The 16,487-nt window shown below is 41.1% G+C and overlaps 1 protein-coding gene across 13 annotated transcripts in view; it reads right to left on the bottom strand.

The window, feature by feature from the left end:
• The window catches only part of Kif16b (kinesin family member 16B), a 486,842-nt gene that overhangs the window by 445,213 nt on the left and 25,142 nt on the right, over positions 1 to 16,487 (bottom strand). For 12 of the 13 annotated variants that reach the window (XM_010634116.2, XM_033761168.1, XM_010634117.2 and 9 more), the window contains exons 2-4: positions 9,228 to 9,297; positions 7,153 to 7,266; positions 1,598 to 1,714 (exon numbers count right to left, since the gene is read on the bottom strand). In XM_010634116.2, the coding sequence (XP_010632418.1) occupies positions 1,598 to 1,714; positions 7,153 to 7,266; positions 9,228 to 9,297 (301 nt within the window). The remainder of the gene's footprint in view (positions 1 to 1,597; positions 1,715 to 7,152; positions 7,267 to 9,227; positions 9,298 to 16,487) is intronic. The other variant, XM_010634113.2, reaches the window with a different exon arrangement.

Below are 16,487 nucleotides of genomic sequence, written 5' to 3'. Positions count from 1 at the left end.
AAAGAACAGAAAATGTACACTAGGAGAAAAGAAACACTAAGAACATCTTTGTAAGTAATACTGTCTTAAAACTTGGATGATAGGGCCCCATTAAAACATGGTATGCCCCTCTTTTTTGTTACAGGCATCCCTACCCTGGCCTTCTGAGAAAGGAAGATTTTAATAGTACATCATATCAAATAGGTAATGAGGATATAATATTCAATAAATATTACTGTCTCATTCAGCACTAGTAAGCTGGTGAACCTCAGAGTGATACTCGAGATCAGGCATAATGTTATCATTAAGAAAACAAAACCTCAGAGACTCCAAGTCACTTCCTACGTTTACCCATTCCCCACTCAAATAAGAATCAATGGTTTAGGAGACATTTTTATTCTTTATATTATTCAATCAGTGCAAATTCCTATCAAGGAGAACTCAGCCTTTCACCATATTTTTGTTTCTCATTTCAAAGTAAAGAATACCTATGCAGTATTTACCTATAAGGTCAGAGAAACATTTATATTTTACAAATACTTTATAAATGTTTGACATATAAAAACAGCTTCTAAGGAATCAACGAACACATTTCATTTTTAGAGACCTTGTGTCTAAAGACACAGTAGTAGGAAAGTAGGGAGAGAAAAATAAGGATGAAAGGTAAATGCAAAACACTTCAAATGATCTGTTTGTTCCTCTCATCTACCATTCCCTATTTTTCAGCACTGAGGGTGTGCAGCAGCGCAAAACTGCCAGACATCCAGTGTAAAGAAATGCCTGGGTTGAGGAGGTCAGGTTCCATGCCCAGGGACAACTCCAGCTGGGGAGACCTGTTCTCCTCTAACACGCCACTGTCATGAGCAAGCAAGCCTGTAACCTGGAACTTGGCCGAGCCTGCTGGCAGGCAGCCCACAGTGTCGCAATGTGCTACAGACCAGGTAGTCACTGAATAGCACTTTCACTGCAACTTAAGAAAAACAAAACATACAAGCCCTCTAAATCTGGAGAAAACACCAAACACAATGAAATTCCTGCAGTAAAGTCTAATTTTGACTCCTCCATACTTTGGGACAAGTATAACATTAATGCCTGTTAATTTAATAGTCTAACTACTAAACTGTACATACTATGTTCATAACCACAGAACTCTATATGGACTTTGTAACTCTTAACTTATTTAATGTATTTTCTGAATTTATGTAATACTTTTCCATCAAAAAGTTAGATTTGCTTTTTTATATTTTTCTTGAGGAAAAATGTTCTGAATTATTTTAAAAAGAACAGACTTTGGTAATCTTATTCAAACCGTTGTGCTGGCAGAAAAGGAGAATAAATTACTTATGGGCCCAGCATACTTTCTTGATAAGATTATAAGGCCTTTAAAAACAGGAAATGAACTGGGAGTTGCATCCATTATTCATGCTTATAAACTTAAAGCAATTTCTAATTTAAAATCTCTCAAAGGAAATTTACTCCAACTTATTACTTTTATCTTATTACTAAAAAATGATCAGAACACGGAAAGCAAGTTAGTATAAACCAAGCAGATAAAAGAGACAATTATATCAGACTAGAGAAAAATAAGTTTTCTTCCAACGCAACATAAGCAACATACAGAATCTCCCATCATAGTGTATGACTTTCCAGATCCAGTTTGCCCATATGCAAAGACACAAGCATTATAGCCTTCAAATGCAGATTTCATGACATCTGTGCCCAGGGTTTGGAAAACCTAAAAGACAGAAAATCACAAACACAAAAGATACAGTTACTATGGATTCCAATAAAAGCCCTTGCAAGGTTGGCAATATTCTCAAATGCTACTTTCCTCTCTTAGTGATTGTATCACATAAATAAATCACTGTGGGAACAGTTAGCAACAGAATATGCATGTACCCCAGTTTTTGATCAAAAGTAAACTTTCTAAGCAAGACCATTCTCTTTCCCACTTAACAAAACAGTTCCTGAAATATAAAAGTGTAAACAAGGCAAAGTGACACTCGAGTCTAGAAGATGATTTTAAAACATGTTGATTTGCCATCCAGAAATTATAAAGCTGTTCATTCTATCAGAATCTCCAGAAACTAAATATTCAAAATGTGAAAGACACAGCACCCAGAAACCACTGTCTGAACCACATCAAACCAAAGCTCCCATTTTAAGGGCCCACGCTTCATGCAGGCAAGTCTCTAGAGGTTCTGAGTAAAGTGCCTCTATGGACAAGGCCAGAATGGCTGGACTCCCCCATGATAAAGACAAGATGCTTTTTCCTATGTGGATATCTTCTCAGGATGAAGAGCACAGGGGCAAGCTGTGTGGAGATGGCCTTACAGCTATAATGGCCTACGTCATGTCAGAAGCACCACATAGTCGAAACTTTGAGAATAAAAGAGGATGAAGTACAAATATTTCAGGAAGACAACTGATATAAATGAAACAAATCAAGATAGGAAATCATCCTTGTCATACCCAGCTGGGAAGAGCCAAACTAGATCTTCTGTCCCCTAAGTCCAGCACACAAAAGACACATGAAATATCTCTTTGCTTCAAAAAGGTGGAACATCAGCAATGGGTAAGATGTCAAAGGGAGGGCACTCAGCAGTCCTGCTCACAGTCAGAGACACGAAGAAGTGAGGCGGGGGCTCCTGGTGGGAGCAGACATTCTGTGAGTAAAGCTCCACTACAAAATCAGGAAGTCAGTTGGATCCACCAAAAGTCACCTCCAACTGTGAGTGCCATGCTAACCCCACATGAGAATCATGTGGGAGAATTCTGAGAAGTCTCACCAGCCAGGCCAGTAACAAAGCCCAGTGAAATACAAATCTGAGGAGTGTGAACCCAGGAACTCAAACCTTCCAAGTAGTTTCAAAGTATAGGAAAGTTGACAAACCTAGCCATCTCAGCACTACATTAAAAAAAAAAAATCCCTGCTAACATAGTAGCTGTCATTCAAGGATGAGGGAAGAGTACAGTGAACAGGACTTTGGCTTTCTTCAACATCATCTTGTTTGGACTTTGTTTCCTCATTCTCATCATTAAAAGATTTACAGAATACCATTTTAATTGAGTCACTTAGACAAATGGCCAAAGCCATCTATTCTGAGTTGATTTCTACCCCTTTAAGCTTTAGGAGCTCTTATTTTCTGATCTTATCCCTGTATTCTGATGACTTAGTTCCTGACTAACAGCAGCTAACACTTACTGGACACTTTCTAAGCCCTTCATATATGATGGTCAATCCTCATGAAAATACTACTGGGCTGTCAGCACTACTAGACCTCAGGTAAAGACTGAAAAGGAAATGGGAGAGCACCAGGCATTTACCACAGAGTGGCAGGGCTGACTGACTCCAAGGCCCTTATTCTAACCCCTTGTCCCACCGCTATGAGGCCCCAGTCCTAACTGAAAGGACTCATCCCTAAAACTCAATTACGAAGCAAAAGCCAGGATCCCAGGGGACTCAGGACTCCAGCCCATCAGCTTACAGTTCACTTTTCACCCCTGTGTATGGTATATAAGTAAAAACTCCCAGATTAAAGAAATATCAAAAGGCAAGCATTATTCTCACAATTTCACTGGTTAAGAAAGAGTCATCCAGGAACTTTCAAGGAAATAAAAGAAGAATCTGGGCTAAAGCCAAATCATAGAAAATACTGTTATTTAAACCAAACCCAAAGGTTTCTACAGTGAAATTCTTCCCTAACATAAAAAGCCACCATTTAATTACTATTTCAGCAGAAAGCTAACCCAGGAGGTTTTCTGATAGACTCAGGGCACAGGGGGGCAGGGATTGGAGGACACAATGGCAGAACAGCCTAGAAAGCAGGCCTGGCTCACTCTCAGCTTCAAGTATCCATAGTCAGCACAGGATCACAGAAACAACAGGCACAGGTGACTCCATCTTGTTCCCACCAAGGACTTATCTATTATCTGCCACCATAGCAAGGTGGGAAGGGGAGGACAGTCCAAAGAGACCTACAACCTCACTGGCATCAAATCTGTTAAAATCCCTCACCTGGCCTGCTTACCCAACGTCACCTTGCTGCTTGCAGAAGCACCTGGCTTTACAGCTAATTTGCAGAGTAAGACAGGTATCAGGGGCCTTCCTGGAGGGGAACCACTCAGGAGAAGGTACAGCTAAAGCAAAGACTCTCCCACCCCACTTGGAAATGGGAAATTTTAGGTTTCAAGTTTCTCCAGGGTTGAATTAACAGGTTCTCTAAGATCAAAGTCTCCCTTTGGAGTTTTTGAAGAACCATTAAGAAAATTAGACCTTACTTAATGCTCTTTAATGTACATGACCATGAATTTAAATTGCTCACTTATTTATTTTCTAATTTTAAAATAATGGTCATCTTACATACTATTTGTTTAATATCAAGGGAAAGTGGTCTTGGGCTATACTAATTAATAGGAATGATGTATTTTCTCAACACATTTTTACATTTAACTGATTAAAAAAAAAAGGCACAGTCTAGCCAGAGTCTTTCCCTGATAAATTGTAGGGACACAACCTGCCTGCTGGTCACTTTCTGTGCCTGAAGGGGCAGCATGACAGCCTTAGTCAATATTCACACTGAACCCCTCTTTTGTAACAGTATTAAAATTAGGGATGAGGGAAGAACTCATTATAATACTGTAAAAAGAGATACTTTCCTGTATCATACTGGCTTATTAACAAGTGGTTATAAAAGAATTGTGTTTAGGAACACATCTCAAGTCTGTTTTTAGATCTGTAGCTTAATGGAACCACTTTAGGTTACTCCCTGGAGCAAAAGGCTGGGAGCACCTGAGAAGAGATACTGCACAGGTGTGTACAGCATGAAAGTTGTCCTCATCAGGAAAGGCTTCTCACAATCTAGAACTATTTATAAACTCTGAGCATTTATACTTAACTTCCAAATGAAAGAAAATTGTCCCTGCTTGCCTGATCTTGACTCCTATAAAACGCAGGAAATGTCATCTGTTCCCATAAATTAAACATTCATTATCTGTAAACAAGTTCATTGGGTCAGCATACATTCAAGGAGCCAGGTCCTGCTGTCACACAATACTCAGCTGCTGTTTCCCTCGGCTTTCCTACTGCACAGCCCTCTGTCCCCAAAAGACCTCAGTTTATGTTAAATGAGGGGAAAATTCACCAGCTTGATAAATAAGTTAAAAAAGAAGCCCTTCGAGGCTATTTATTCATCCTGCATTGAATACATTCTAGAGATCATTATACCAAACTGGTTTTCCCTTAACAAATGCCCTCACATCTGCCACTTAATTCCTACATTAAAGCCAAAATCTGGATCCAGATATCTATACTATTGTACTCTTTATCAGATTCCTAGATACTAACCCAGTGATGGTGAACATTTTAGAGCTTTCACTGTGCTGCAGGTTTGCCACCACTATACTAATCCATTCACCCTGACCCCAAAGTCATCTCCACTCACCCACTATTTGTCCAACAAGCTGCTCATCAATCATCTAGAACTCCTTATTTCTCTCTCAAACCTTTAAGACCATACATTTGTTCCGCAACCACCCTGGACATCATATCTAGTATCAATTCTGCTACTATTAAAATTCAATTAGGCCAAGTGCAGTGGTGCACATCTCAGTTCCCAAGTACTTAGGAGGCTAAAGCAGAAAGATCACAAGTTCAAAGCCAGGATGGGCAACTTTCCAAGACTTTGTCTGAAAATTACAAAATAAATAAAACGAGCTGGGGAGACAGCCAAGCACTAGAGCAGCCCTGGGTTAGAGCCCTGATACTTCACACTAGTCCCATAAACTAAAACAAGTTATTTAAGCTTATTTAGTCTCTCAGGAAAAGGAAAATGGAGTTTAAGTTCATCTTACTAGTTACCGTGGGAATTAAGACAGCACAAAAGAACATGAGGCAAAGTGTCTGACACCAACACAAACTCAGGCAACAGCTCCTGGTCCTTCTTTACCAATGGTCTCTCCTCTCTGTGTGGTTCCCATTCCCACTGCTGCTATCCCTCTGTACACTCCCTGATGTTTGGCTCAACATATGGATAGTGTCACTCCAGTCCTTCAAAATCACACTTACACTGTCTAAGAAAGCCAATCTCCTCCATCAACTACTTCTAAACAAAGTGCATTTCTCAAATGTCAGGATGCATGCAAATCACTGAGCTTCTAAAAACAAAATGCAGAGTCTCAAAAAAAAAAAACAGATTCAGCAGCTATGAGCAAGTCCTGAGACTTCACATTTCTAACACATTCCAAGACAACACCAGAATTCTGCTACACAGACACACTTCAAGCTGTTTGGAACCAGAACCATTTTCTTGCTCTACTTTACAAAAAGCCACTGCCTGGATTACAGCCCAGGAAAAGCAGGACAGGAATTCCCATCCCTGTTTTACCACATGGAGATCTGAAGCATTGTATCTAGAGAAGCTGTGACAAGCATAGAGGAGGCCCTGCAAGGAAACTGCAGTCTACTCCCATGCCAGTGCTCCCCACTCTGCACACACACACCCAGCCTATCCCCACCCAGGAAAATACACCTATCCTTCTGTCACATCAAATGCCACCATCAGTGTCCAACAGGACACTGATGTCTCCATCCTGGAGTGAGAGTCTCCAGGGGCACACTCGTGTCTGCTCTCATCTAACCAGGGCATGCCTACATTTTAGCACTTAAAGGACTACAGGACAAGTTTGGTGGACAAATTCCAGCATCAATCTACATTTTAGAAAGGCTCTAGATGAAACATTCTTTCTGCACTGTTTTCCACACAAGCAGATGAAATGTGACTTAGGTTTGAAATTTACTTCCTAAGCTCTGTATTGCAGCAAGACTCAAGGCCAAGTGACTTATTTGCTGGCCTTGAACATATTTGCACGATGCTCCCCAAAATATTTAAAGCTCTCTCAAAACAGCAGCCATGTCCAAGTTTTGAAACCAAGTAAAAGTTATGATCACTATGTTCAAAAGTGAAAGAAAATAATTAATCTTTTGAGAACTGAATACGTCTCAGCCTTAAACAGTCCTAATAGTAATCAAAAAGCTAATTTTAAAGGGGCTAATTTTTATAAATTCTATTCAGAAAAAAAATAGCAAGCTGTTTGGAAGTGTTCTAAAGCAGGCATGTTTTTCTCAGTATGAAAATAAAACAAAATAAAGATTATGAAAATATCACATCATACCATTTCTTGTGAAATATAATCTGGACTCTTTGTATCAGCAGAATAAAAAGAAAAGTCATAGGTGAAGGTCTTGGTGCGTTCTCTTCCTGAATCCCCAGTCCCTCCTTCTGGTATCTAGAAAGATGATGACAATGACAATGATAAAGATAATGGTGATAATAATATAAACATTATTGTTATTTTACAAGTGACCCATATTAGAAAAAGATCTATTCTGAATCATAAAATTATCACCATTATTTACACCATTTCAAAAATATTTATACCCTAAGAAGTGCCTGCTGGCCTCTCTGAAAAATAAGTAAATGAATAAACCTTAAATGCAACCTAAACTCCCCCCACCTCATCACTCCAAGCTGTGCTGTGACTCATGGCTACTATTCTTGCCTTTTCTATTATGAGTAATTCATATCAACCCAGCATTCCAAGCAGATGGTTTTACTATCTCCAATTATCTTACTATCTCCACCAGAGGGGCAGGGCTTTGCACAACTCCAGGATGCTATTCACACAGACTGTGATGGGGCTGGAGTTGTGCAATTTGGTGGCCCTACTGGCTACCCCAGGTCAGATGTCTCTTCATAAAGTTTCCCTAGTGCACTCAAGGAAAGTAATTTCTCCCACCTCTGAGACACAAAAGTCTCCTGGGACACATCATGTTTTAAGTTTATTACAGATGTTTGCATGTCTTGTCTACCATGCTATATGCTTCAGCTGAACCCAAAAGTCATGTTTAAAAATCTCCAAAAGCATCAAAACCCTCACACAGTTTCTTAGACATAGCAAAACAGCTTCAATGAGTGCCATATTTTTCAACATATTCATCTATTGTAAAGAAACAATTAGGAGGGCCAGAGATTTAGCTGAATGGTGCTGCCACCTATCTCACAAGTTCAAGGTCCTGAGTTTGATCCCTGGTACCAAAACAACAACAAACAATTAATAAAATATTAACAATTAAAATAACAACACATTAAAACATTAAAAACATCTAGGCATCTACTCCAGTCACTCAAATATTAGAGGAGAAAATGTTTGTAAAACATAAAACGCAACAGAGTAATCAAGGCAAATGGATGCCACAATGCACAAAGGAAGCACATCCAAGGCAAACAAAAGGGAATTAGCAGCAGGGATGACTGGTGGAAAGCCAAAAGGATGCAGTAGGCCTAGGGATGGAAGACAGTGTAGCTACAGAGCCAGCATGCAGGGGGCTACACTAAGTGAGAAAGAGGACATCTCAGCAGCAAATGCTTCAGGCCAAAGGACACCAGAGTGCAGAAGGGGCCAACATGTTATCCAGAGTGCTGTGCAACAGGAAAGGTGGCAGATTCCCCACTAGAGATCAAGTTCCGCTGCTCTGAAAGTGGATTCTGTGTGTCTAGGCTCTTGAGCCACAAATTAGTAGAAATCCATTCCTCTGTAAACTGGAGAATGACTTGTAAACTTGGCCATAGAACAGCAGGCTCAGAAACCCAAACCCAGAAGAACAAAGATCAAAGTAGAAAGGACCTAACCCCAAAATCACAAGCCGTCCTTATTACTAATTTTATACCCCTCTTTCCGCCAAGTGAAAAATATTATGATCGTTAAGAAATGTGATGATCAAAGAAACACACAGGATATTTTGAGTGCAAAATGTAGAATCTGACATTCTGGAAAATTGTTGTTTCCTATTTTTTCCAGAAAATATTGCATGTTTTTGTTGTTTGTTTTTTCATCTTTCATCTTCTGAGTTTTGAATAACGCAGTAGCAGCTCTTCAAATGCAGGTGAAGACTCCCACTCAGGCTCCCAGGATGAAAACACCTGTGTCCAGCTGTTCCAGACTCAGGAGCTCCCAGAGCAGGGTGACACTGTGGGCCTGTCTTCTAGATGAAAGAACCAGGAATGGGAGAAGAAACCTGTTTCTGCTCCACTACTGCACCTGAGTCAACAGCAAGCTAACCTAGCTAGCTTAACTATGGACAGAAGGGTGTAGAGGTAGCAGGCAAGCTTTATTCACCCAGAAGTCACACCAATAGGAGAGCAAATGTGGGGCACATGGAGATGCAGGGGTTCTGGGTCATTACTTGCCTTTAAGTTTGTGATTGTTGTCTTGCTTTTCTCCATTTGAATAATGAACTTGGCCTCCAAGTCCTTTTCCCTAAAACATAAAACAATGTAGTATTGGTTAGGAGAGAAGAGATTATAAAATTTGTTTCATTTGCATTTTACATGTGGAGCTTTTGTTATGCAGAAGTATCTAAAGAGTCATCTCTAGTAACATTCTTCAAAAATTCTTACTAATATTAAATACAAGACATACAAAACAAATGCCACTATTAAAAACCAATCAATGATGTTGTTAAAATCTTGAAAATTTTCTAAATGAGACAAAAGTAAATGAAGGAATGTGCCTCAAGAAAAAAAGCAGTCCTACACAACTAGTAGAAAAAGACGCTTAGTGCCTCTACTATGGATAAAAACTAGAGTAAACAAAAGGAAGTTGGTCATAACTAGGAACCACTTCCACAGACAGCCAAGATTTGTTCTCTTCTCCAATCATCTTGTTCATTATTAGAAACTGAGAGTCAAGAACTGTTAAGAGGACAATTCTCTAGAATAAATGACTATGTATCTACACAACTTCCATGTGACACCACTGAAGAGGGCAATGAGGAAGATTTTTATAAACACTATGATGTGGTCACCAACATCCCTGGTTAGGTGGAGAAAAATATGCAAGTGGTGCTAAACTTATGAAGTTTGACTTTCAATTACTGGTCTATGCAATGGAGTAAGAGCAATGTTACTCAGTAGGAACCAATCTTTGAATTCTGATCCTTTCCTAGGTTAGTGGTACATGTGGTCTGATGCTCACCAGTAATGCTGGGCAGCAGCAGCAACTACAACCCCCAGATCACAAGGATAAACAACCCACGGGACTCTACAGTACATTGTGTTGCTAAGCTCTGATGAGCCACAGGTTGGGTGTATTCAATGCATTTTCAACTTAAGACATTTTCAACTTTGAGACACAACTCCACTGTAAGTCAAGGAGCACTGTATATAAAATGCTATCCCTCATATGGAAAAAATAAAAACAACAGCCTAAGCATTTTTTCAAAAGGCTACTTATAGAGAAACAAGAAAATGGAGTGGAAAGGGCAGTGATAGAAACTACATTTCTTCAGATATGACTTGATCTGTAAATCATCTTCAGACAGATGAAACTACTGTACACAGAAATAAAATCATTATAAATTATTATAAAATGATATAACACCTAAATGTAAGTTGAAAAAAATAAGGCAAATTGTATATCACAGAGCAGGAAATTATTTCAATTTGTATGGAAGAATGACACTGTGTCATGACATATATCATCAAGCTTTAGTAACTGTATGTTTGGTGCTCATTTTGTGATTTTTTTGTGTGTGTGCATTATGGGATAATGGGTGAGGGATTATGTTGGTATCACTGAAAGCCACTGACAGTAAGAAGCCCTGCATGGTTATAAGAGATAAAACATAAAATTAATGTGGTTAAATAAAAACTCTGTACTCCTAACTCTGAATAAGAAACAACAGCATGAACTTTCTCTAAATTAAAACAGAACAAAACACCCTACAGGTTTCCCTAACCCTAAAATCTGAAACTCAAACTGCCAAAGTTAAGAAGTTTCTGAGCACCAATATCGTCACAAGCTGAAAATTAGAGTAAAAAATACAGGCACATTAAAAATACTGTAAAAATTTATCTTTAGGCTCTGTGTCCAAGGAATAGTCCTACCAAAAACTGGGAAATAATTGAAAGAATTGGTAAGTAAAGAGAAAAAAACATGCACTTAACCCACAGTTCCTAAATAACCAATCATTTCATGGTAATTAAACAGCAGTTTAGGGAAGTTTCTACTTTGGAGGCATTCCAGCAAAAAATGAAGAAGGACTGACAGAATTAAAAAGTCATCCTTTTGTCACCCTTGGTGAATTGATGGCCCTTGGAACAGTGAAGGTGAACTACAGGAGGCCAGACTGTAACCACGCTGGGAAGGCTATAAAACATTACTGAATTGGCTCACAAATTGGCTATTAAATTGTGAGTCTATCCTAGGCCTATGTGTGACTTGCTAGATTGGCCTTTGCCTGGCATATGGAAACAGAACTCCCTATGCCAACCATCACGATTGAGATCTCAACAATCAATGATACTGTGACGTCTCTGATGGCAAGATGACACTCCAGCTGAGGATTTATGACTTCCAGGCAGCTGCTCTCCCAAATCAAACCTTGGCTAACAATAACACAGGTGGCTTGTTAACTACAACCTGTCCTTCACAAGAATGCATAGTTTCTTCCTTTTACAAGCCTGGCTCACTAGTGCCTTAGTTCTGCTGTTCCTTACATCTGCCTTTACACCCTCTTCTATGTTGTGTAACTAATAAATACTGACAAGTCTGAAACCAGGAAAAGCTGAGATCAAGTCCTGGCCCTCCACTTGAACAACTTTTTTGTCTCTTGTGTATTATGCTTTCATCCTCTGCTGTACTTAGTCAGGTGGCCAAGCATCCCCCAATAGTGAACCTTTTAGAAAGTGAGAACCCAAACTGCAATCCAAAATTCACTTATTTATTGTAAAGTGCCAACACTGCAATTAAACCTGCATGCTTGAATGGTGGGGTGATGGCTGAGGCGACTTGGCTCACATGCCAATACAGATGGCTTTGCATGCCTGCTGCAGCACACATGCCCTAGGTTCACTATCACTGCTCTAGGGAATGCCACCGCCGGCTGCTATCCCCCAACTTCCATGAGACAGCCAGGTGTGATGTATGTCCTTCCTGAAGCCCCAACACCACCACACAGGACTCCTGTCCCTGTCCCACTCTGACCCACACAGAACCCCAGGAGATACTTACAGAAAAGCCAATAAAATCTCCATGCTGGCTGGAGTGAATGTATGTCGAAACTAACCCTTTGGTGTATGCATTCCTTGTAGACGAGGTGGTGGGTTAAAACCTCCAAATATGAAAGGAAGAAAGAAGGCTCCAGTACCTTCTTTTCTTCACATCTTATTGACCAATTCTGTTCATCCCATATCCTCCACTGGAGACTCTGGCTTCTTTCTGCTAACGGCCTTTTCTTTGCCCCCAAGGCCTTTAAGCACTAAGGTGACTTTGAGGTCCACATGACCCACCAAACAGCCTTACTCCCATTCCCCATCCGACAGCCACTACTGTCCAAGACAGCACCTACTCATGTGGCCACATCTCCCTACTCCACAGTCACAGTCACAGGTCAGTCACAGCCTCCTCTTGGTCTTGCTCTCTTTGTCAGTGGCCTTGCCCCTCCCATCCATACTTCAAAATCTGCTGTGGGGACAGAGACTTCAAAATGCACATCTCACCATGAAGCTCCCCAGCTTTAAATTCCTTCAGCAACTTCTCAAAGCTACAGGATATAGTCTCAATGCCTTGCAAATTTCTTCCTAATCTGATCCTGTGATCTGACCCTAACTCACACTGACATTCCACCATTGCATACTATCCTACCCAGGTCCCTGTTCACCTCCCAGGCATACCTCTGGCTCAGCCTTCACACTCTCTAGAAAGCCTCCACAGTACCCACTGCCTTGTTGCCTATTTAGACAGCACTACTGCATGTCTCCCTACTGGACTATGAACTTTCTAAGAGTAAGGACACTGCCTGTCTGCTTTAACACTCTCTGCACTGGCACAGTGTTGCAACTTTGCCATGCTTCAGTTGCTTGCTTGCCTGAGCTGGACTTTCTGAATTATTAAATGGATGGCTCTTAATCAGCCTACTCAGTGCTACCATCAACCACCTACACTGGCTCCCTACTGACCCCTACATTCTTGGTTCTCACCTCCCACACATTATGCCATCTTCCCACTGCCCATCCAACCTACGTACTAATGGGCTTTCAGAAACGACCTTCCTAACTCTTCCTCTGAATTCTACTCATATTGACTTCACCCCTGCTATGTCAACTCTCTCACTGGTCCAGAGAACACCAGAGAAGCATGGATCAGCTTCCTTCACACCCACACCCAAGTCCATTCTCACATGGGCAGTGCTCACAATAAGCACTATGCAGTGCTTTGTCTTTTAATCCTTCAGCCGAGACCATACAACACAAGGCACTGAAAGCTCTCTAGCCTCAGGTCAATATCCTCTGACATTTAAGAAACATGGGAAATAAATCTTGACATTTTTCTTATATTCAGAAAAATAAATAATACTAAAATATTATTTGAACATTGATTTGATAATAGAGCAAAATGAACTATGTCTCTCCCAGCCACTTTGGTGAATTGGGTTTCTCGACCAAAAAGTCAATTATGGTTCCTTCATATAAATAAGTAATTTATTTGAAAGGTCTAGAAACTAGATCAAAGATGTTACAGCTAAAGTATACTGAGTTATAGATCAATATCAGAGGGGTTAGGGAAGGAAAAGATTTAAAATATCCAATCAGAGAAAGAGATAAACTCTGTCAGTTTACAAGATATGTGAGTAGGAAAATAACTTACTAGAAAAAAAAAAAAAAACCTATGTGAATCCAAATATGTTTAAAATGTTTTTAAATTATTCAGCAATTCAAATTGATTCCACCCATTCAGCTAATGGTATTTGGTCACTCCACAACACATAGCCCAACTGGGGGAAGACTGAGATCTCCAAACTGAACCGTAGATGAGGTAGGAAAATAGGGCTGGTGCAAACCAGACAACTAACTGAGCAGAATGAGTCAATGGTCAGAAAAACCCGGAGAACATGCACAGAACACAGGATGCAGAAAGACTCCATGGTTCCTGAGCACATGGAACCAATCAGAAGGCGATATTCTCAGTCCCTCATTTGAATCTGGTGTTATTTGCCGATTCAATCAGAAAAGCGCTATTTTCAATCCTTCATTTATCTGTAGAGAAACCAAGTAAGTCTTCTGATTGAGTGGTTTAAATCTGGCACCAAGCCAAGTGAGTTTTTGGAAAGACAAATGTCCCAATGCCTTATGTGCATGGGAGGAAGCCAAGCTGGGAATTTCAGATATAAAAGACCCCATTTCCTTATCCTCAGGCCACTGTGAGCCTGCTCTTGCCAAGTAGAGCATACCTCTTTTCCTCCCCCAGTACATTTTTGCTGCCTTTTCTGTGTTCTTAACCAGTTCTTTGTTCAGGACACTAGGTACCTACCTGGAAAGAATCCCCAAAGGTCCCACCCTCCAGTAACATTTCTAGGGAAGAGCTCATTGGTCCTTATTCACCCTCAATTCTGAAGCAAGCCAGCTTCCTCCTAGGCATTCTAAAAGTTACATACTATGAGCCAATATTTGACTGCCTTATTTCAGTGGCAGGAAACACAACAGCAACAATAAAATTTTTGAAAAGTAAAATGTTTATTTCTTTAACATAAAAAACCCATGTGCTCCATTCATATTACAGAAAGAAGTCCAAGCAACACTGTCAGTGAGAGAAATAGTAAGCAGCACAAGAGCATGTTGAGGAAGTTCAGGTCTGCAGTTCAATAACTAGCGGAAGCCAAGAGAATATGTGTGTCTATCCTTCCAGACAGACACAGAGCTTTTCTGAAAGAGTACACAGGAAGCTGCCTGAAGGGGCTGCCTCTGGAGACAGTGGCAGCAGGACCTCAGGAAAGAGAAAATGAACTTAAGCATTTCACTGTTGGAAATATTTTAGCAAGATTTAATATTGCTTTCATAATTAAAATGAACTTAGCTAATTAAAAGACAAAATCTCCTGCTTTGAGACTTTGGACAGCTCCTCCATTCTAGGTCAAGTCCTTGGCCGACTTGCCTTCCTCCCAACAGCCAGGCCATAGAGAGGTCAGGGCCCTGGCTTTGCATATACTTGCTTCCCCTGCCCTCAGCCCTCTTCTGGCATTGCCTCTCCCTTTCCACCAGGCAAAATGATGCACAAGATTCAAACTCACTCCTGATCCTCCTGGGGTGGGGCAGGGTGAGAATCCGATCTCTTAGGCTCAACAAATTACTGTTTCTCAACTCTACCCAATGACTCTTTCCTCCTTTATTAGGGTTCCAGATAAAATACAGAATGCCCGATTAAACTGAATTTTAGATAATATACAAAGAACCTCAGTATAATTCTAAATACCACAAGACATACTCATACTGCACCTGTGCTTGCTAACACAGACCACACAGGACCAACCCAGTGCTTTGCACTCTTCAGGGCCCTCTACAGCTAGGTGTAAGTGTACTTTCCTCCCAGTGTCAGGACCAAAGTGGGGTTAGCCACACCCTCGGTACCCAGCATTCTTCACCTCCCCATCTCCAAGTCCAGAACCATAGCCATCCTGTGCCATTCTTGATTCTCATCACCTGACAAGAGACTATTGAGAGAAATTAGTGCACAGCCAGGGACTGCCAACTCTCTTCACTCTTCTCCATGAAACCCTAAAAGCCTTCTGAATAATTCTGAGAAAAAAAATCCCAGGCAGATAATCCTGAAAAGAATGCCACAGTGCATTCTCTGGAAATCATCCTCACTTCAGTTCAGCTCCTCAGTGCACAGCCACGTCAGTGGCACCATGGCCCACATCCTGATGCCAACCCAGAGTCTGGGTAGGAGTGGGGGACATTAAGGGGCACCTCTTCCCCTTCACTCCTGGGCAGACACCGCCTTGGAAGTACCAAGGACTGTGCGCTATCACAGCCCTGTGGATATCATGTGTTCTAAATGAAGTCCTCAGCCAACCCAGGCCATAGAGGAGGGAGCTATTAAGGTGAGCTGTTATTGTCCCTGGCCCAGGGATGGTGTCACAGACCTAAAGAGGCAAAGAGCCAGCTGGTCCAGATTACAGGTTGGGATCCCAGAAAAGCAGCCACGATGAGTTCAGCCTGAGAGGTATTCATTCCAGTGTGCTAAACATGGGGGAAGCAAGGGGTCAGGAGGCCAGGCAGAGGGAGATCTGGGGCTGCAACACAGAATCAAGCACAACCCAAAGGCCCAGCCTTTATAGCCCTGTGTGGAGCTGGCAGGGAACGTGGGCTGTCTGGGGAACCCCGAGAAGTTGACAGCTGGCAGCGGGGCCACTAGCACTGTGGCAGCTGGGTGACGAGACCTGGAAAGGAGACTCTCAGCAAGCACAGAGCTATCCTCAGGCCTCTGGGAAACAGTGCACACCTGCTGCATTAACCATTTCACTGCAAGGAAACGGATGCTTTTCTTTCAGTTTCTAGAAAGAACAATTATCTCAATACAAAATGAGATGTGCCTTGAGGTGTGCAGTCACCACTGAAAAGGTCCAGTTCTGGGCTAGAAAAATCCTTAGCTGAGATTCTGTTCATTCA

Source organism: Fukomys damarensis, unplaced genomic scaffold (genome assembly GCF_012274545.1).
Source record: "Fukomys damarensis isolate Sample0158 unplaced genomic scaffold, DMR_v1.0_HiC HiC_scaffold_7, whole genome shotgun sequence".
Classification (NCBI taxonomy): domain Eukaryota; kingdom Metazoa; phylum Chordata; class Mammalia; order Rodentia; family Bathyergidae; genus Fukomys; species Fukomys damarensis.
Note: the sequence above shows the minus strand (reverse complement) of the source record. Positions and strands in the feature narration are given on the sequence as shown.